Source organism: Protobothrops mucrosquamatus, unplaced genomic scaffold (assembly GCF_001527695.2).
Source record: "Protobothrops mucrosquamatus isolate PMUCROS unplaced genomic scaffold, P.Mucros_1.0 scaffold202, whole genome shotgun sequence".
NCBI classification, from domain to species: domain Eukaryota; kingdom Metazoa; phylum Chordata; class Lepidosauria; order Squamata; family Viperidae; genus Protobothrops; species Protobothrops mucrosquamatus.
Genome location: NW_015386557.1, coordinates 219762 through 242618, shown reverse-complemented (window position 1 = coordinate 242618; position 22857 = coordinate 219762). Strand labels below are relative to the sequence as shown.

Below are 22857 nucleotides of genomic sequence, written 5' to 3'. Positions count from 1 at the left end.
CAGCATGCCTAAGGCTGGCACAAGCATATGTTTGTTCCCAAACTAGCTATTGCCCTAAAGCATTCCCCAGGATGACACTCATTGGAAGATCTGCATGGCTGGCAATTCCTTGATACAGAGAGACGTATAAATAAAGAAGCATTTCCCCTTGATTGCCCTTCTTCACTACATCTATTGAACTTTTCATGCAGCTAGCTCCTGCTTCATCCAATTTCAGTTGCCAGATTACGTAAAATGCAAAAATAAGCTTATTTTTCTTATTAACACAGAGTACAAACACCTTTGAAGATACATCACTCATTATTGTAAAGGGCAACTCATTTAGCAACATGCTTTGAGAAAGCAAAATGTCATTTGTGCAAGATGTGCATGTTGAAATGGGGTAGAAAGGCCTTCAACATGCTTCAGTCAGTTCCTTCTAAATCAGGGGTGTCAAACTGCCGGCCCACGGGCCAGATGCATCATGCCAAAACCGCACCCACCCCATTGCTGGCAATGGGGAAAAAGTTGTGATATGTTGCAATATGTCACATGACATTGTGAGTTTGGCACCCCTGTTCTAAATGATATTATGGTCCCCATATTGTTGATAGTGTGACCAAAGCCTAGTGCTTACTTGGATGGTTAGAAGCACAAATATGTTTTGGATAATGCTAATTCTCATCATGCACCCATATACTCACTAGATGATCTGAAGGAGACTGTCACCTTCGGATACTAGAACTTGAGTTCAATTCTCCATGGATCCTGGACAACCCAAAGAGCTGTCCTTGCATTCGAGCCACCACAAACATAGATCTCTTTCATACATCTCAGGTGAATGTATACCAACAGGGAGTGCTGAGAATAGGATTGTGGACATAGACTGTTCTCTGCCCAATTTCGAATTCTCAAGCAGTCAGATAAATACCTGAAGACAGCAGGAATGCAAATCTAGCATTTCATAGAGTGGGTGAAGTAAAGTCATTCTTCTAAAAGCTAGTCTTTCTTGCAAAGAAAAGTTTGGTTGAGTGAAAAGCATTGTTTTTGTGTACTGACTTGAAGTTCAATCTAATATTTATAGTATTTAGGCACATTTTTCTTTAAATGCAAGTGGTTTTCTTGGAATAATTCCATTTGTGTTCCCTGAGAGTCCTTCTTTTATAAATGTGTATAAACTGCAGCTACAAGAATGGTACTCTCATGTTTCTTTAGTTATTTTGTGATGATAAACGTAGCCTGTTGCCAAAATGCCTTGAGAGAGAAAGGGAGGGAATGGATTGAGATTTCTACCTAAGCCTATCTCTGAACCCAGAAACCTATAAGTCTCTATGTGATCTTTTGGACCAACTAGTTGGTAAATCCCTTCTGAATACCCTATTTCAGGAGCAGAACAGCACATGTTTGATGTGACCATTTGGCCAGAAAAGCCTGTCGTGGAGCATGGAGGTTCTCTCTGGCTGAACTGCAGTACCAGCTGCCAGGAGGCAGATGCCAGGGGAGGCTTGGAGACATCGCTGATGAAGGAGAAGAAAGACAATGGGACTCATTGGGCAGTTTTCCAGCTTGTGAACATCACAGAGTGGGCGTCTGCCACTGAGTGCTCCTTCAGCTGTTACGGAGAGCATAAATCTGTTCAGGCAAACATCATGGTCTATCGTAAGTGGTGATGATGCAAAGATCTGTTAGTTGTTTATATCTGTAAAAGACTGTCTTAAGCAGCTTTTCATCTAAATAATTACTTAGTCTAGACCAGCCGGGCCGGAGAGTTGGAAAAATATATTATGAACGAAATCAGAATGTGACCCAGGACACTTTTGAATGTTACACAGATACGGTGATGCTAATTAGAATGGTCCACTGGGCTAAATTCCAGGTTCCACAGCCTAGCCTAGTGAGACTTTCCAGTTTCAGCAACAGATGTTATTATTATCATGGTTGGTTGCACAATCAGCCAGATGTTTAGACTGGATCTGCCATTTTTACCCACCAATCAAGTCCTTTCCAAGGACCTGGCATAGGCAGATGTTGTTTAATAATATTAAAGGAACTATCTTAGGATGTAAGCTGTTCCAAGTAAAGCAGTCTTTTGCAATTGACTAGTGGTAGTATTATCATTATCATTATTATTATTTCTTCACAATCAGGGCTTTTTTTTGTCATAGAACGCCCAGAACGGAGTTCCGGCACCTTTTTGGGATGGAACCTTGTAGGGTAGGCAAGGCGGGTTGTATGACGTGTGTGAGTTCTGGCACCTTTTTTTTTTTTTTAACAAAAAAAGCATTGTTCACAATAAAAACATAATTACCTTTTACCTCATTCCCCTATGAGCCCATTAAAGAAATCAGGGTGCTGAATAGAACTCCAATTTGGCTTTATATCTAAGTCCAGAGCTTTTTAAAAAAAAGTTAATAGAAATGGCAGGAAAAGGAAGAAAGCAGAGGAAGGGAAAAGAAAAATGGGGAGGAAAACTGGAAGGTCTGAATCACTAAAAAGGAGGCAGTCTGCAGTTCATATCCAGATAGATATAACCCAAGAGCTGTTCCCTTTAGTATCACCAAAGAGGATCCTCTCCAACTGCATGTTGCTTTACAGGCATCTCCAGATTGCAACCAATTAACTTGTTGGGGTTGAATGTAAGAGCTTTTGATAAGGCACAACTACTGGTCAAATGTTCTCAGAATAAAATGATGGCATTTAGGTAGCCTTCGATGACTGAGATGTGCACCTTTCCAGAAGTGGGTTATCACATCCCGCATAGCTAGAAGCTACTTGCACCCCCCCATGGGAACTATGTGAACATATTAACAATAGATTATCTACAAAGTATTTAAAGATGTGACCTAGAAAGACAATTTCCAGATTTTCAGATCTCTAAGGAAACAAAGCCTTGTGAGATAAAAATGGGTGTTGGGATAAGGTACAAAATTAAAGTTGTATCTAACAGGCTACGGGCAGAGTCTAGCAATGCTTGGTGCTTGAGCAGTAGTGCCACAAGAAACAGAAACATAGCGCTTTACAGCCCTCTCTAAGCAATTCACAGAGTCAGCATATTGCCCCTAACCATCTGGGTCCTCATTTTACTGACTTCAGAAGGATAGAAGGCCAAATCAACCTTGAGTTGGTCAGGATCAAACTCCTGGCTGTGGGCAGAGTTTGCCTGCAATACTGCATTCTAGCCACTCCGCCACCAATAATTCAGCAATCTTAGGTTTTCTCTTTACCCATGACACTTTACCTCTAAAATTACAATCAAACCTTGAGATGATCACCTGAGTAGAGAAACCTTGAAAAATGCAGTGGGAATGTGTGGTCCACAGGGCTGAAGGACTTCAGTGTCTAAATATTTAACATAGCTAGGATTTTACTCTTGCCTGCCTTTCTGAGAGCTGCTTCTTGCTTTACTAGATTACGGACAAAACCATAGGTTATTGGCAAGATTCCCATAAATGGTCACCACTACTACTTTAAATATGTTTTGTCTATGAGATATAGCTCAATGAGAATTTGGAGAGGAGACATCTTCAATGGTCTAGATCAGTGGGACAGACAAGCTATGTCATTCCAAAGATTGCTGGATAGTGATTGCCCTTGTGCTGCATGATTGAATATGCTAGCTGGGACTTGTGGTTGTTCAATATCATTTGGAGGGTCACATGCTGTCTATGCCTGATCGAAATGGTTTGACCCTTCCCTTCCTATGGGATTTCTTCAGCAGCTGCCACCTTCATCTGAAACCCTTTTCCAGTAGGCTTCCATATATCATTGCAGAAATTCCAGAACATGTAGTGCTGGATCCAGTGCCAATAATGGAGATGGGCAAAGTGTATAATTTGACATGCCGAGTTACCAATGCTGCTCCCATCCAGCTCCTCACTGTGACACTGTATAAAGGAACAGAAAAACTCCACATAGAGACCTTTGAGAATCACAGTGCTCCTGGAGCAAGTGACATCCTAGTGACCTTCCCCATAACTGCTCAGCAGGACAATCACATGGAGGAAGTCACCTGCCACATTGCTCTGGACATGATGCCTCGAGGGCAGCTCCTTGAAAAGACGTCTTTCAGCGAAGTCCTAAAAGTCTTTGGTGAGTTGCAAGTTTCTTCTTCTTATTATTTCTTTATCTTCTCCAGAATGAAGCTTCCTCCCCCAATAAAAGCGGTGAATAGTTATTAAAATAGAAAGAAAAGAGCTCAAAAACTGAAAAAACATTAAAAGCGATAATCCCAATATCTGGGAATCTTATTTGCTCAGAAAGAGAGGAGTGAGTGTCTATTTGGATCTTAGAGGAACGCTTGTGCTGGGGACTATGGGGGAACTAGAGTTCTGATCTAACTTGAGAACTGAATCTGGGATCACTGGCAGGCAAAGCATGACACTTCCCGTTGCAGTTAGGTACGTTTGCATTATGTATTTAATGGCTTATATTGGTGGAGAGGACGAATGTGGTGAGTCAACATTATTACACTGGAGGGGGGGCAAGTGGGCTGCTGCTTATTCTGCAGATTAAAGCTCTGATGTCTCTGAACATCTACCCCCAAATCTTTCCCTGGTGGTCACTACTACGGTACTAACAGAAAGTTCAAACAGTGATAGAAAAGGGACTTATCAAGAGCGAAGAGATTGGATCAAACCAAAGAGTGCTTGGGAATGTAATTCAGATGCATTGGGAATCCAGGAACTAGGTTCTAAGCTAACTTCTGGGAAATCAAAACTGCTAATGAATAGTGATAGCGATAGGGATAGCAACAACACTTAGACTTATATAGTACTTCATAGTGCTTTACAGCCCTCTCTAAGCAATTTACAGAGTCAGCATATTGCCCCCAACAATCTGGGTCCTCATTTTACTGACTTCAGAAGGATGGAAGATTAAGTCAAACTTGAGCTAGGTCAGGACTGAACTCCTGGCTGCATTTTACTATCTTGAAAGGTTGTGTCACTGAAATGCAATAACAAAATGACTACGGTAATTATCAGTGTCCTACATTTTTCACTTCCCTTTTTTGTTTTGTTTTTTACAATTTAAGGCTTAAAATAGTGGATTTGATGTGACTCTGGAAGGCTTAATATGTCCTTTTGATATATTTGAACCCAGTGCTCCCACCATCTCTCCACATTTTGGGCCTATCAACTCTAGTGACATCACTATAACACCAGCCATGTCTCAGTAGTCCTTGAAAACAAACAATAACGAGGAAGAACAACAAGAAGAGTAAATGCAGCACTTGGCTAGAAAGATTAACCCAACCTGACAAAACCAGGGTTGAAATTTTTTGTTGTTTAAGGACATATGCTAGTGATAAGGAGGCAAAGCTAGCAGTGGCTAGAGGAGGATGACAAAATAAGTGTTGCCTTCCCTCATTCTCTCCTCTGTGCCTGCATAAATTGTCAAAAGGAGGAAGGATCACTTCCTGTTACAAGAACCAAGGATCTTTTGAAACTGGACTAAGCAATGACTGATGAATATGGCAGCCAGACTTCAACTTGCCCCAATGAAAAAGGGACTCTTAATACAGTAATATATACAAAATATTTTTCTGATGTTGAAGTGGGAAAAAAAAGTTGGGCCACTTAAGAATTCCTGTATTTTCACTGATTTCTCAAATAATTTTGAACAATTAAAATTAATTGCAGGCTATTTAATTTGATAAGCTATTGAAGTGAGCCAACCTAGTAAGAATTTCATTGAAAGGACAAAGAATTGCTTCATGTTTTTTCCCCTTCCTCCATCCCAGTTCCTAGTTCTGCATTTAGGAAAGGCATTCTACTGCTACTGAGCATGCCCAAAATATGTAATTATTATAATCCTGTTAGTGGGAGTCTGTTAATAACTGTATGTCAAAGACATTGCCCTTTAATCTCCCTGAGCTGGCTGCTTTAATGAAGTTATGATGGCTGTGACTCACAACTCTGTTCTGGTGCCTGGAGAATTAACTGCCCCCAATTTTACCTGTAACCGAGTATAAAGGCATTGAAAAGAAAAGATGCAGGCAGATTTCTTTAATGATTGTCACACAAACATGTGTACCTGGATACCTGAGAACATTAACTGACTGTATGTCATTTTTCTGTTTATTCTAAAAGGCTCAAGATATGTTTTAGAAATAAATATGCCCCATAACTAAGGTGAAAAACATCAAGTGGTTAAGAACAGTGAAGGCCCCCAAAAGATCAAAACAACTAGTGAGTACATTATGTCAGTGAAAAAACAGTAATTGGAGATTATGTGAACCTGTGAAATTTTAAAAGCTTCTCCTGGATGCTTTCACAACATGCTTTCACACTTATCAACAGTGGGCCCCCTGATACCCCATCCAACGTCCTCAGTGATCACCACCAGCACTCCAATTTATATTTGTCAGTTTTGTTAGGCAAGGAGGAACATTTGCAAAGAAAACCTTGACCTGCTCACATATCATTCCCACCCCCATTTTCATTCTGTTTCCTAAGATGGGGCTATGCTTCAAAAGTGATGTTGAACACTAACACTTTTTTTAAAACTACAGAACAACTTCTCATTTCATTTGGTTTCATTAGAAGAATCCTTGGGGGACGGGAGCAGTTGGGGCAGGAAATCTGGAGAGAACCAAGAGAAATGTCATCACATTGATGGTCAGCAGCACAGCACTGCTGAATTATGTGGTATCCTCCAAATCCATTCCTATGCTGCTCTGGCACTAGTAGGTGTACCGCATTATAAAGATCTGGGAGTCCTTAGCTTCTATCAAGTCTATCAAGTACTCAGTTATTTCAGTGTTCCCATCCAGTGGTAAGTCAAAATACATGTTCAGGAGGAAACTTTCAAGTCTTACAATAAGCATGGTGTTGTCATGTATACACAAGCCCAGAGAAAATCCAGGGAGTCATATATTGCCTCCAAAGGCTGATATGCCCATTCTGGATAAATTAGACAAATATTATTAATGACAGGAGAAGAAAAAATGGAAGTCCCAGAACTTCCTGACTGGTTAGAGAGTAAAGAACAAACATTTACAGAGAAGAGTAGCTTTCTTTGGGGGATTCATGGAAGTAATCTGGTTTCTTAAGAGGGTGCTTACAGAGACTCTCATATCTGATGGCTTTCCTGGCAGAGAAATAACCAGAAAAATTCTTTCTTATAGGTTTTCTGGCAGATCCCCAGCTTCACACTTCACGCTACGTAGAAGCTAGCTCTAACCTGAGTGTGACCTGCGAGGTTGCTGGGATCTTCCCAGCTGAAGAGGCCCAATTTGACTTGAAGTTCGGAGAACAGAGTCTGAATGCCAGCATCACTCTGTCAGGCAATACTGTGAGAGCTGAAGCTCAGGTGTCTTCCTTGCCAACAGGAAACTATCAGCTAAACTGCACCGTGTCCCTGGGGCCCATGACCAAATCTGCAGTGGAAACCATGCATATCTACAGTGAGTGGCTGCTCTGATTTCCAGAGAATTGTGGCTTGTTTCCAAAACAAGCTAGCTAGGACCTAGGTGGTGAAGGAATGACAGTACTAAGCACATTTATCTGCAATGGAGACAGTGCCACTTCACTGTAACTTTTGTTCATGTCATTGGGGTCACACATATTATGAGTCCAGGTTTTTGAACAATAAAGGTCGGGCTAAGGCAAAGACAGAGGGAAGGTAAAAAGCATTTGTACTCAACAGCAAGTTTATTAACTAGTCCGGATCTCAAGTAGATCTGACACCAAAAACTATGGGGTAAGATTTCAGTTGTTTTCAGACTTTGGGACAAAGGCCTTCCTTTATAGCTGAGTAACACACAGTCTTCATGTCTCCAGTTCAAGACCTGTGTGGATGTGTCTTCTGCTGACATACAATCATCACTAAGAATGACAGTACACCATACTTCCTATTAAAAGGGGAGGGGTGGGGGGTTGTGATAGATTTGAAGCAGGAGTTCCACTTGCTGCTGAGTAGTATGCCAAGGGCCTAATTTCAACAAATTAGGTGGAGCGCTTCCCAAAAAATTAAGCTGAGGCAGATCAAATGCCAATTAAATTCAGTGTAATTATTTTTCCATGTATTCATTTTTTCCCTTTTGCCTTACTTTGGGTTCAAATTTTGGGAGATCTTTGGGACTTTTGAGGGTTGCATAGGATTTCAATCTGTGCATGCCTGCTGCTGAATAAGCTTCTAATGGCAGCAGACCAGGAAGAATCTGAATTGCTTTCCTTTTATCTCATTTGCTGCCAGTGGGTAAATGGTTCTATCTCATTAGAAACCATTAGCAAAAAAAAAAAAAAAAGCGCACAAGACATCAACACCAATTCCACATCTAGGGTTTTGCTTGGGTTCTTAAAGCCATAGTTCCCTCTACCCCCATAAGAAGGCATTTCTGAAGCACAGGGCATGTATATGACAAATGCAGTGAGATGTTTGTGAGATGACATCATGATAAGCTACTATGCAAAGTTCTAAAGAACCTGAGAGAAGAACAAGCAGGTCATGTTTACAGCCTTATTTTTTTTCAGTCATCAAATGATCTTCCAATCCCACGATCCTTGTACCCATCTGTTCTTTCTCTCCTTGAACAGACTGTACAAAAAATAATCTGGACCCAGAACTGTAAATACATAAAACTCTGGCAAAAATATGTTGCTGGATATGCCAAAAACGTAACATCATGTTTCCTTCTTTGGTACCTTATGTAATTTCCACCCAACCTGTGAATTTTCCTGTTATATTGAGCAGTAACTCTCATCACATTTGATCACTGCCTGTGCTAGCTGGAGTTGATTGGTCTGGTACTGCAAAGCATCTGGTGATCAGCAATTACACATATCTGTTCATAAACAAATTCTTAAGACTATTTATCTGTGAAATAGTGCCTAGCTTTTGATGTAGTTCCCAGCTGCCATCATCTCCTGAGCTGTTTCAGAAGTAATGTTCTTTTCCCCCCCTCCCCCCCAATTGCAGGTTTTCCACAGCCTTCTTTGGAAATCTACCCCTCTGAGGCCCTTGCCAATCAGCTTGTGACAGTTCTATGCAATTCATCAGCGCCTGAACCCTCCAGCTTTTATCTTCGGATCCAAAATGCTTCTGGAGGAATCTTGGCATCCAGTGATGAATTTCCTTTGCAATTCAACCTGACAGCTCAAGAGGAAGACAATGAGCAAGAATTTGTATGTGCTGTGGAACTGGAAATTGATGGGAAAATCATGACAAAGCACACCTCTGCCACTCTCACCGTCTTCTGTGAGTACAGAATATCCTTCCTGCAACAAGTTGTCTGCTTGTTTTCCATTAAAAGGCTTATTTCCTTTATCCCTGCAAATTAGCACATTTGAATCATTTTGGCTCTGCTTGGAATTGCCCAGAGACAAAAACTCTTCGATTATATTGCTGGAGATCTCACAATGACCCGTCCAAATTCTTTTCTGTATTGCTGTTTCCACTGAATAATGGTGCACCCTGGTGCACTCTGGTTGCAAAACAGTTCATTATTTTAGCCCCCAATAAAAGCAGGCAGGCTTTTACTATAGATGGGAACCCAGGAAGAACCAGCAACCTGCCTGCCTTGTCAGCAATGCTAGGACCCTTTCGTGTTTGTAGTTTGCATTAAAAAGAACAATAAAAATCTAGCAAACTATTCACACACTCACTGCCACTTTAAATATAATACTGTGTTAGCGTAAGATAACAGCCAGTGGTGGGCAAAGGAGGCAGGCAAAGTCATTTGCAATTCAATGTCTATCAGGAAGGAACAAGGAGGTGTAATTCTGTAGTGTTGCTACAGGCTCCGCCAGCACTGAATTAAAGATACCTGGAATTAGTGGTGGTGAGAGGGGCTAGAGACCTTTTGTCGGGAGTATAGGGAGAGGAAGCAGAGATGGAGGCAGCTGAAATATCTATTTACGCTGTTACGCAAGGTGAGACCTGGCCCCAAAGAAATGCTGAGTGCTCTTCCACCTTCCATTCTGCCTCGGCACAAAGCAGGAGGGACTCTGTCCACCCAAGAAGCAGTGGGAGGAGAAAGGCAAGTGGGGAACCCTTTTTTTGGTGCTAGTAATTGGCAGCATGAGATCCCCTAAGCCATGGAGAAAATAGAGAACATGCCCCAAAGGATCCATTCTCAGCCACTTCTCTCCTTTTTCCCCTATTCTTTCTGCCTTCCAAACAAGAGCAGCTGGGAGCAACCAGACCATCCTTCTCCCTACTCCTAACTCTGCCCCTTGACCTAGGGGGCAATCAAAGCAGAAGAGAAGAGGAAGGGAACAGTACCTACTCATGCTTTCACGCAGGAGTACAGGAGTGCAACCAGGATTCTCTATTATGACATAGTGGTCCATTGTATTAATGCACTCCTGATGATGCACAAATTAAGTTGCATTTTATTATAAAAACCAAGAGTGCGGCTGTCCCCAGGAGTGCAGAAGCGGCAATGCTGGTAAACAATCTCCAGGTGAAATGCCAATGTGTGCCATGTGTCCAGTGGTTGACCAGTAGACCATTAGATATATAGTATGTAAAAAGGTCCCCTGCCTCCTAGACCCTGCAGCAACTAAGCTGTTCCTCTGTACTACTGAGGAACCATCTCTGCAGGAGGCACCCCTGTAATTAAGTAGACTTCCTTTGGGGGAAAGGAGGTCTTTTTACTGCTGGAGAAACTGGAACCCAAAATCAACTTCCAATCCTTTCTCCCAATCCTCACCCTCAGGTGCTTTTTGTCTCATCCAGTGCTCCTGGTTTTCTATTGCCAATTTTCCAATCCCATGGTGACTACGGCAATGACAACTAAAGACCCCTAGAGAAGGGAGAAGTAGGTCTTTTAGGTCCCGGGAGAACTGGCATCCAAACTCTCCCTACTTTTCACCATCTTTCATCTGCCCCCCATGGCTTGGTAGAGAGATGGTTTTAGGGCACAATGAAAGAGCCCTAGCTCTCTGTTACAGAAGGCAAATGGTTCTGAAAACCAGTGGCTAAGAATTAGAGGGTATGTATGTGCCTCTTTTCACAAGATGGCAAAGACTGTCTCTTATACCTAATTGGGGTGGCAGCAGTGAGACTGTAGGGCAAAAGATCCCTGGGTCTATATCTAGCTCTATCTTCTGCCTTGGTGTGTGGTTTGGTAGCCTTCATTGCTACCACCTATTCTGTAGGCAGCCCCTCACCTGGAATCCTCCCCTCTGCCTTTAGTGTGTGAGGAAAGATAGCATCCCCACAGTCTGCATTACATACTTATTTCTGGCAATTTAAAAGAAAAGAAGTGAAAGAAATCCTATAGTGCTTTCTCCTGGTTGCATAGCACTGAGGTACAGCTAAGAAAATCAGCCAGTTCTTATCCATTTGTTTTTAGGAAAACAGATCAATCTCACAAGACATAAATAAAATCAAACAGTATTAAAAAAACAGAGGAAACTAGAAAATATAAGGCTGTGAATAAACCACAAGTAGGGGTCTCTTCTTAATATGAAGAACTTGTGATGTAAAGTTATATAAAACACACCAATATTGAGCCTGTACAGAGAACATTAATACCAAATATACACAGTCAAAATAAAAATTCTAACCTAGTGTTCTGTCTAGAGACAAATAGACTTCCACAGCAAAAGCTTTACTGCCATTTGATTAGTTCCCGTAGATTGCAACTTTCAATCAGAGGCCCAAGTGCAACATTTCTCAACCTTGCTACCCAGCTCCTGCCTTTGTCCTAAAAAGATAAAAGCTTTTCTCTTGCAGAAAGGGAGAAATTTAGACTAGAGTAATCCTCCTGTATACATGATCTTTAGCTACAAGCACTAGTCCAGTGATGGCGAACCTTTTAGAGACCGAGTGCCCAAACTGCAACCCAAAACCCACTTATGCATCGTCGAGTGCCAGGTGGGTGTGGCCCATTGGCTGAGCGTGGCCATTTGGGTGGGCGTGGCTGCAATGATAACGGCAGACTGGGTGGGACTAAAAAGTTCAATCAGTCAATTCCAACTTTGCAAGAACTTTTTTTTCCCCGAGAGAAGTTGAAATTGACTGATTGAACCTTTTTTTTTTTTTGCATATGGCAGCGGAGGCCTAAAGCGAAAAGGTTTTATAAAACCCAGCTGAAGGCCTAGGACTGGGGCAACGACGCGCGTGCCTACAGAGAGGGCTCTGCGTGCCACCTCTGGCACCCGTGCCATAGGTTCGCCACCACTGCACTAGTCAGTTCGAATGAATATTGAAACTCAGATGTTGCTGGCTGTCAGTCGATATGGAATGGGGGCCCACGTGCACAGTTTCCATAGTAATAGTGACCACCTCAAGTGCAGATGTATCCTTGCCATATATATTTAAAACACAATGGAAGATCAATGGGATTCTAGTTTTTAAAAAGGTGACTACGCAGGATCAGCCTCCCTCCTTGCAAATTATATAATGATTTCTGGTACTCAGAAATCCCTGTGCAACCCAAAATGCACCTGAAGGCAGGACAAGAAGCAATGGATGCAAACTAATCAAGGAGAAAAGCAACCTAGAACTAAGGAGAAATTTCCTGACAGTTAGAAGAATTAAGCAGCGGAACAAATTGCCTTTGGAAGTTGTGGGTGCTCCAACACTGGAGGTTATTAAGAAAAGATTAGACAACCATTTGTCTGAAGTGATATAGGGTTTCCTGACTGAGCAGGGGGTTCGACTAGAAGACCTCCAAGGTCCCTTCCAACTGTGTTATTGTTCTGTTGTTCTGTTCTGTATTGAGCAAATAATTAAACTGAAATATATGGCATAGCCATGAATCTATAGCAAGGTAATAATTCTGAATCCCCCATCACAGAGGAGAGCCCCTTTGGAATAGTGATTAAGGCACTAGGCTAGAAACAAGGAGACAGAGTTCTAGTACTGCTTGTGGCACAAAGTCCAGGCAGTTATCAGAAATCATCATTGATTCAAAAGTATCAACAACAACAACAACAACAACAAATCACAAGACACAAAAGATCCCCAGTTCATTTTATTTTTGTTGAAAATTTTAAGTACCCTTCACTTCCACTGCAAAGTCTTCAAGGCAAATTTGCAGAAGATCAATTAATCTAGCAGTAAAATATAAGACAAATGTATATGGTTGCCTGCACATAGTCTGAAATATAATAAAGAACACACTGTTTTCTACAGTTTAGTGATAGGCAGAACATGCCACTAGAGGCACGCCCCTCACCAGATCTTAAACCAGCCTCACTCCAGGCTTAACTAACAATATGCCCACTGACACCCCAATATTCTTCTCCAACCTTAAACATCCCCCTTTATTTCTCATCCAAAGAGAGAAGAGCCTCAACCAATGTGTATATTCCCTCTGCACATTGCAGATGTGCCAGAAATGGATGAGTTGTCTTGTCCCAGCAACTGTACATGGGTAGAGAGAACACAACAAATGCTCCACTGCTTGGCTAAGGGGAACCCAAAGCCTTTGGTGGCTTGCTTCAAAGAGGGCATTGCTTATGATGTTGAAGAGAAGAAACAGGTGGACCGGAGCCATGCTGGCATCTATAACTGCACAGCCACCAATGAGCTCAGCTCCAGCACTAGAACAATCACCATCCATGTTGAATGTAAGTAATATTTATGTATCTATGTGCATGTACATGTGTTTGTGTGTTGGGGGGGAGTAGTGTCTAAGGAGCAGGACTAATAGAGGAGATCCTGATTCCAGCCTTTTTGTAGGCACTGGGTGACTTTGGACCAGCCACTCTCAGTCCTATATTGTAAAGTCAAAAAGCATCTAATGTGTTCACCAACCTTTCTCCCTTTTCACATTCACATCCATTGAAATTCATTGCAGGGAAATTCAGGGCCAGTAAAGGGAAGCACTGCTTTTCAAAACTATATCAGCCAGATATGGCAAGGGTCACAAACTGCTTTTAAAGTGGACTAGATAAATTCATGAAGAATCAGAATGTTTTTAGACATCATATTGACTGTATACTTCTGGTTTGGTGGCTATATGCTGCTTACTGAATCACAGGTCTTTTCCACTTTTGATACAAACAACCACTGAAGAAAGTTTTCATGTTGTCATCATCATCATCATCTTCATCTGCTTGTAAGATTCTTGAATGCATCTGTTTGCCTGGACTGTAACACAGAATACTGGACAATGGGCTTCTGGCCTGATGCCAAAAGGACTGTTTTTATGTTCCCGTGTTCTTATCACCAAACACCTTCTCCATCTTCTCTCTGTAATAGATGGCCCAGAGATGGGAGAGTCCAAATGCCCAAGTCACCAAACCTGGCTAGAAGGAAGTCTGTGGAATCTCAGCTGCCAAGCTGATGGTATTCCAATTCCGGAAGTATTCTGCATAAAAGATGGCAAAGTCTACAATGCTGGAAGGATGCACAATATCACTCAAAGTCATGCTGGTGTTTATTACTGCAATGCTACCAATGTACATGGGTCAGTTACCAAGATGGTTGCTGTTACAGTGGAGTGTAAGTGCAACTTGTGAATTTGTCAGCCTTTCCAAGTAGTGCAATCAGGAAATGTGACCATATGAGCTAATACTACTTTATTACAATGCTTTTATATACAGAATCTTACAAGTCTAAAAATACAGATCACCCACCAACGTTTACCACCAGATAAGTTAGTGATGTTCCTTTCTGAGTTTCTTTCTCTGACCATTTTACAACTGAGGTTATGCTCCCTCTTATCTGATTGTTCCCTGGGCAGCATGTCTTCCAGGGTCATTCCCACATACCATCTCACTAGGAATTGCATGCAAACTATGTGGGTTAATATTGAAAAACTGGAGTTCCAGAATGTGTTTCTATTTATGGCTATGTATATAGTGTCAAGGTTCCGACTGATGATCCCAACAAAGCACAGCTGAGAAATTCCAATCTCTAATGCAAAACTTTATTGAGCACACCATATCGGTACTGATGAATAGAAAACCAGCTCTGACTAAATTTGTGCCAAATCAGTATATTAAAAGTATAGAAACTCCCTTCCCCCCTGACAGTACATGTCATATTACCCAATTAAGCTTCAGACAATTGTCTGAATCCTCAGTTCTCAGAAAACAAAATCTTGAATGACCTTGGTTCTCAGGCTGCCAGCTCTGCACCTACAATACACATTCCATTCTTTCCCCCCTCCCCCCGCCCAAGTCTATAGGCAAGCCAAGAAACAGAATTAGCCAAAGCAGCATGAAGTTTCTTCCAGTTTAACATGTATATTCAATTTATGATCTGGAGTCTTTAAAATAGAAATTGCCAGGATATAGAAAAATCCCTCTCCACCATTTGTATATTGTTGATCTATGTTTTCCTACATTTCATTGAAAAATCAGGATTTTTTTTAAATCTTCTAGATGAGCCTGAAATGGATGATTCCAGCTGTCCTCATAACTGGATTCTGACAGTAGGGACACCACATATGTTCACCTGTTTTGCTTGGGGAAACCCAGAACCAACTGTTGAATGCACTAAAGATGGAATGGCTTATAGTCCTGGGGTTCTCCAGAACGTCACCAGAGAATATGCTGGAAGTTATCTCTGTACAGCCACAAATATTCATGGCTACATCTCTAGAGCTGTGAGCATCCAGGTGGAATGTAAGTGAACATGGATTTCAGCCCAACAGGGATGGGTACACTGGCAAGGATTTTTTTTAAAAAAAAATGGCTGCCATTTAAAAATGATCCAAAGCAAGTGATGCCATTCTTGTGCTCCTTAATTTTTCTTGTACTTTTTAATTTTTCATAACTATCTCCGTTAGTTTTTAACCCTTGCTGCAACCTCTTTTACTGGTCTTTTTCCCCAGTTGAAAACTGCAACTGATGTAACTTTTCCTCCAAAAGGTATTTTCTCTATTTCAGAACTACTTCTTAAAGAAATTCTCACTGCACCAATGTCAGAACTGTTGTCCATTTTAATACATTGTTTTGGGGGACAAAGTACTAAAAAGGTGATAGTTCAAGTACAGGCAGTGTTAAATGAGACAGTTTTTCTTAACTTATTTTCCATTCATCCTCAAACCATGATTTGATATGCAAACAAATTAAGAGAGTTGATTTATTGTTGACTTTTGATCTGAATTTTTAATTTAGCTTTAAGAATGGACTTTAAAACCTGTAACCTAACATTTTCAAATTATGCTCTTTCCTGATATTCCAGATAAGCCAGAAATGGATGAATCTAATTGTCCAAGCAACTGGACGTTGGTGGAAGAGGCACTGCCGACTTTTCTCTGTAAAGCTGATGGGTTTCCACCTCCTGAAATTATATGCACCAAAGATAATAGATCGTATGATCTCAGCCAAGGGCAAAGGATCCTGGCTAACAATGGAACCTTCTGGTGTAATGCAACAAACCGCCATGGCAGTGTAGCCAAGGCAGTCAAGATTACAGTTGAAAGTGAGTGTTGATTATAAATACAACCAATTTGTCCATCTCTTACTTTGATCTGTCAGGAAGACTTATTTTTACTTTATTTTTGTTCACACCAGGGACCTCTGCAGTACCACTAAAGGTTAGCAGTCACTTATCTAAGTAACGTTCTGTATCTTTGGAAATCCAGGCTTTCCTCATCCTTTGTCTGGTACAAGAGGAATATTATACCAGGATGTGGAATGACTTTAAACATGGCTTTTTGATCAGCTTTTTGATCAGCTGAATCTAACTCTATCTGTACCTAAGTAATATATTTCAGTTGAAAGCCTAAAACAAGAATGAAATCTTTGTGACTATAACTTTTTAGTATTATTTTAATTATTGTTATTTAACATTTGTACCCGGATGACAGTCTGCTTGCTAAAGCGATGAGTTACTGTTGGGGGTAACCCCACTATTGTATCTTTCCCTACCCTTATCCCAACCTCACTCCCCAACCCCATCCAACACCCTTACCGATCTTATCCCTTCCCCATCCTTATAAAATCTAATAAAATATTTTTTTAAAAAAAGAATGAAATCCTTTACTTTCTGTCATGCTTTTGTCCCTGCAAATATGGCATTTAATGAGTGTCCATGAAGTATTGAAAATCCATAACTCAGGCTTACATATTTCAAAGTTCTTGCAGACTAAGATGAAGAGAATTTGCCAGCAATTTTAATTTACTGTATTTGTTTTTAACACCAGACATCTTGTGAAATGGAATATGTTAGTAACAGAGTTATAGTCCTCTAATTTGAAGTACAAACTGGCCATCTGTGAAGTAGGTTGACAGCAGCTGTTAGTTACCTATGCATATTTTATATATGTCAGGAGATTCTTATCCATCGATTTTTTGCAGCCAAACCCAAGATGGATGACTCAAGCTGCCCAAGCAATCAAACCTGGTTGGAAGGGACTCTGCAGTCTCTGGCCTGCGAAGCAAATGGGATTCCCACCCCACTTGTCTTGTGTGCCAAGGAGGGAACGACTGGGGAAATCTACAGAGAGCAGAATGTCAGCAGGAATGACTCTGGGATCTACGCGTGCAATGCCACTAATGGCCATGGAACAGAGAGATGGATGGTGAACGTGCAAGTGGAATGTGAGTCATCAGTCATAGCCTCATGGTGAACATCCATAAGATCTGTGCCTGAAGAGGGATGAAGCGGTACTCCCAATTCTATTCATCTCCTAAAGTTCCTAAAATCTCTTAGTTGGCCATTATTATGCTAGTAATTACTGAAGGAAAAGAGAGAGGAAGCTGGATGTAGATGTAGTGGAGGAGCATCCCTTTTCACCCACTGCAAGCTTCTAGAAAGTGTGTTCTCTCCTTATCTACATTCCAGGAGCACCTACATATTTGTAAGACAAATATTGTGTGACTGAAGGATATATGTGAGGGGAGCTCATTATATCTCTTCCTGCCCCTCTATACAGTATTTCACTCCAATGAATATCAATCTCCTCCTTGCACACTCTTCTTTTCATTTTCCAATACTGTATGTCTTCTTGTGTGGAAAATTTAAATAGGAGACTGTCCTAATGCTGTCCTCTCTTGGAGAGTAACTAAAGTGCCACAAAGAAGGCAGGAAGCATGCCTACTAGAAACAGAACCTGATTTACCTGTTACCCCAGGGTTATAACTGATTGGCAACCATTTCTGGAGGGCAGAAATGGATGTAGTCCCCTACTATCAACCTTCTACTTGACCTGCAACCAACCTGTGTCTACTCTATTTCAAAAGTGCTCCTGTCCATTTGGGCTAGATGGCCGAGAATTAGGGACAGCCTAAACCCAGCAGTTTTTTAGTTCCTTTGTAGAGGAAAGACCACCTCTTTAGCTGAGCCAATGTTGAGCTCTCATGTATTTTAGCTCTTTCCTTTATGTTCAATGTTTCAATGGTAAAATCAGTAAAACTCCTGCATTGTAACCCAGGTGTTGTGGGTTCAAATTGCAACAGAACATTGTTCTGTTTTTTCTCCGCCTCCTCTTCTTTCTACACTCTCATCTCTTCTATTTTTTTCTCTCTTCTTGATAAATGCAATTCTACTCTTTCACTCTAAATGCACTTTACTCTTTCTAGTCACCCAAAATAGCAGGCAACCTCAGTTTTCAAACAGCCCAAATAACTATAAGTGGTTTATGGGCTGGGGTGACAGGGTGTCTTTAATGCTTTAATCTTGTAAATGTTGTGAGGTTGTAAAGGAGATGGGTGGTTTAAAAATGTGATAAATAAAATAAAGAGACGGGTGGGAGGGCACAGCAGGAGCGTATTGTCTAATGGGATTATGTAGTAGTTTGCAATTCAGATTTTGCAAATTATCACCATGTCATTACTCTGGATAAGATTGTCTTAGAATGGCTTAGAGTCAAGTAAGCATGACAGGATGTGAACAATTTAAACAGTAAGTGCAAATATGCCCTAGATCTATGGATTTCCTGGCTTACTGTATTCCTGCTTAGAGATTTTAGCACAACTGGTGCAGTCAACTTCTCTCGGTACTATCCCAAACTTAGAAGGGATCAGTTTCTCTAATGCTTATCACTCCCTATGCATGGTCACTTGACTCCAAAGCCCATGTGAAAAGTTTTTTAAACCTTGTTCCACTATTCCAGTAGAAAAAGAAATGCTAATCACTCTGATGTGTTGTCTCTATTATACGTGATCTTATATAATAGCCATTTAAAGTTATCTGTCATCTTGCATTTTCAGGCTAAATCTGAAACCTTAAAATGTAAATTTTCAAACAACCTATGTCCTAGTCATCTCATAGAACAGCCTCCCAGGAAAAAAGTTGTTTGATTTATTTCTTCAAAAGCCTTTCCTCCATAATCTGACTTGAAAAGTTTTTCTGTGTTGATGTTTTCTGAGCCTCCTTGTTTTCCTGCAGATGTTTCTGTTTTGTTTCACTATTTTATAAGTCAAAATACTACTAAACTTTCTTAGATGCTACTCTGAAATCCATTTAAAATAAAGTAAGATCATGAGCTGTCTAGGCAATGACTTGATCTCAATCAATCAATCAGTCAGTCAATCACAATTTTGCTTCCCTTTTCTCCAGCCCTGCGTGAGGGTTTTCTTTTTCAGTGCTGGACTCCTAGCACCTTGATTCAAAGTCTGGGCTTCAGAAACCTGAATGGATGTCAGTCAGCAAAGAATTAGCTTTTTGTATCTCAGTTGGCATCCAGAATTCTGTAGCCCAAATCTGGTCTTAGTTTTAGTCTTAAGGTTATGTTGTGAAAAGAGGCTTAAAAATATATTATTATTAAGACATTCTTCCAAAGCTTGGTGGCACAATCATTCTGGAATTAAAGTTGGTTCAAAGTAAGGGAAGTTACTTTGCATAAATCCCACTTCAGGTCTCCTTCCTGGGCAGGGGGTTGGACTAGAAGACTTCTAAGGTCCCTTCCAACTCTGTTATTCTGTATTCTGAATCTCACAGAAAACATTCCTATAGAGTATAGATTCATCACTCTCTCTGTTTAATATTAATGGGGAAGAACTATTAGAAGGGTTTTCTGAGATCACAGATCTGAGCTGCAAAACTCCAAACAATCACTAGATTCAAACAAATTAGTTTTGAAATCTCTATGCTGCCAAGTTTGAATGTTTACAGCCTAGATCAAAGAGCCTTAACATTCTCCTTTCTGAAACAAGCAATTGTGCTACACTTTAGCTGTGTATCAAGTCTGTGTTCAAAACTCCACCTAGTGGTCATTTGGTGTTCATCTGATTTTTGCATCCCAGCTCTGGCCAGTATCCTCTACAGCTGGATGCTTTGCAAATCTCACATATCAACTTGTCTAGAAGCATTGCAATGCTATTTATTTGTTAGTTTGTTTAACAATGTTTATAACTCAAGAGACTAAGATAGCTAGAGAAGACAGAGAACAAAAATGAGCCCCTTTTCCTGGATGAACTGAACATCCACCATTTTTGTTTCCAGACAGGCCTGCTATTGCCGTTCTATCAGTCAGTGGTTCTTTACCCATTAGAAGGGGAGAAAACATCACCATCACCTGCCAGGCAGATGGGTCCCCAGCTGCCAGCTACACCTGGAGGTTGCCCAATGCCTCCAATGTCATCTTTATTGGTAACAACAGCACAGTGATAATTGTCCATGCAGACGGACAGAACAATGGTGTGTATGAGTGCACAGCAAGCAACAAGCATGGACAACAGCACAGCCAAGTAGAAATCCAAGTGGAAGGTAAGACCAGAGGCTACACAAGCTTTGAAAATGATATTTTATGTTTAAATATGACAACAGGATACAACAGGACTGGGACAGCTTAAAGTTTACAAGCTCTCCTTTTCTCCCCTAAGAACAAGAATCAGGAGTTAGGTGAGAAATAAAACTTAGTCAGAAAGTTCTGCATACGCTTAGTATAAAGAAATAAAGCACAGTTAAGCATCAGATAGGAAGATAAAGCAACTGAAAGGGAGAAAAGCTAATGCTTCTGTCTGCAAACATCCTGGTTGGGTTTCTGTAAAAAAAAAAAAAAAGCAAAGTATACTGAGACACTTATATCCATGTGCCATATGACATCTAATTCAGGGGTGTCCAACATTGGCAAATTTAAAACTTGTGGACTTCAACTCCCAGAATTCTCCAACCAACACTAGAGAATGAACTTTCAAAATAACTGAACCATAGATACGTTTCTAACTCAGAGGGACAAAAGAGAAACAGCTAGGCCATTTAACATTTCAGATGAAACAGCCCACATAAAGTGAATTTCCAAAGGAAGGAAGGGTTATCAAGGGCTTTTTGTCCCAGTAAAAGATCATGTGAAATTTTTAAATGTGGGCTTGTATATTTTTCAGCAGGGTCAGGTTAGTTTTATGGTGGCCCCTACTTAAGAATTCTTTTTGTAAGCCAAAAGGCTGCTAACTAATAATATGCTTCCCTTTTGCAGATCACTGGCTATATATTATTGTCATTGTGGCAATTGCTGGTGCCACCATGGTGGTCCTGGGAGGAATGGCTGGAATCATTTATTATCTCAAATCCACAGCCTGTAAAAAGGGGGAATACAATGTCCGTGATGCAGAGAATTCTACTGAAGCCACTTTCCTAAATCGGGAGAGGCCTTGTGATATTGACATCTATGGCATACAGCTCACCAGGACCTGAGGAATCTCAGGCAGGTACTCCTATCTGCCTCCCAAGATAGGGTCCAGGGAACATAAATGAAAGAACAACAATTTTCTACACAACCCAGTCATATCTTTCACTATCTCTGCCTTTGAAGGAAGGATTTGGGGACCATAGAGTTCTCTATTTCACTCTGCAGTGTATTAACAGCCAATTGACTGTCCCATGGTTAAGCATGGACAGCCAGTTTTAGTGTCCCAGGTTCTAGACCAGCCTAGCATATACATGGCACTTTCCCAGACTAAAGCCTGAAAGCAGTCTTCATCTTGTGGGAGAACATCAACTTTGGACCATAAGTTTTCATATCTGGAGCAGATGTAATGTTTTTAAGACAAGACAAAGACTATAATTTAAAAAGAAATATGGAGGAAATTAATCTTAATAGAACATGGAATAAATGCAATTCTGAACTGATACACAGAGAATTACTGAGAACTAGTCAAATTGTTATTGTGGGCAACTCCTTAATATAAAAGAATGTAATGTTGCATTTTTAATATAACTAAGATGATAATTATTTTAAACTAAATTGAGGGGGGAGGCGGAGAGGGAGGGAGGGAGGGGGAGAGGGAGAGGGAGGGAGAGAGAAGAACTGAGTTTAAATTCATGCCTTATGAATTTAGTTTGATAGATTTAACAGATTTGATTAAAGTGGCCTGCAGGCCATGTCATCTTTTTATGTTTGTACACATTACAAGGAATTCTCTATTAAGCTTCACCAAGGTAGTGCCCTAGTGTATTGGATGCCAACTCCCATAATTCAACACCAGCAAGACCATTGGGAAGCAAGGTATGAAAACTGAAATCCAGCCACCTCTCAGGGCGTGAGATTGGAGAAGGCTGTGAAGAATCACAAGTCTAAAAAGAACCATGTTTACTACAGTTCTCATTTTATTCTTCTTGGGATCAAAATGTCATCAAAATGATCTACTGTATTAATGTATTCCCTTCTTTTAAGGTTGTTGCAGGTTCAGCTTCAAGGCTACTGGAAGCCTTTAAGGAAGAACTGGTGCTTATCTATAATTCCGGTTCTTCTTGGAATACATTCTATGCATTCACATAAATAAAATCCTGAGCCTCTACAAAGAATTAGATGGACCTTTTAAGTAAAAAAGCCCCTTTCCTTGCTTATGTCACATATCCAATGAGTCTCCTGCATCTCTTCCATTCTTTGAGGCAGTGAAGGTGAGCATCATTCAAACTAAGTAGAGCTAAGTGACTGGATAGTAGTTGTGTGAATGCATGGGTGGCTATTTTAAAAAACCACAGTTAAATAAAAGCAGTTTATTTTCTTTTTTGGAGCAAGAAGTGGTAGTCTCAGGACATCATAAGATATGGGAAAATATCACTCTATACTTATCAGAGATGGAG

General features: G+C 40.7%; 1 protein-coding gene across 1 annotated transcript in view; it reads left to right on the top strand.

Moving 5' to 3' along the window:
* The window catches only part of ICAM5 (intercellular adhesion molecule 5), a 25522-nt gene extending 4057 nt beyond the window's left edge, over nucleotides 1-21465 (top strand). The window contains exons 2-12 of the mRNA XM_029283724.1: nucleotides 1366-1638; nucleotides 3751-4068; nucleotides 7106-7384; nucleotides 8899-9177; nucleotides 13260-13502; nucleotides 14137-14379; nucleotides 15264-15506; nucleotides 16069-16308; nucleotides 17187-17429; nucleotides 20275-20538; nucleotides 21248-21465. Of these exons, the coding sequence (XP_029139557.1) occupies nucleotides 1366-1638; nucleotides 3751-4068; nucleotides 7106-7384; nucleotides 8899-9177; nucleotides 13260-13502; nucleotides 14137-14379; nucleotides 15264-15506; nucleotides 16069-16308; nucleotides 17187-17429; nucleotides 20275-20538; nucleotides 21248-21465 (2843 nt within the window). The remainder of the gene's footprint in view (nucleotides 1-1365; nucleotides 1639-3750; nucleotides 4069-7105; nucleotides 7385-8898; nucleotides 9178-13259; nucleotides 13503-14136; nucleotides 14380-15263; nucleotides 15507-16068; nucleotides 16309-17186; nucleotides 17430-20274; nucleotides 20539-21247) is intronic.
* The last annotated feature ends 1392 nt before the right edge of the window (nucleotides 21466-22857 follow it).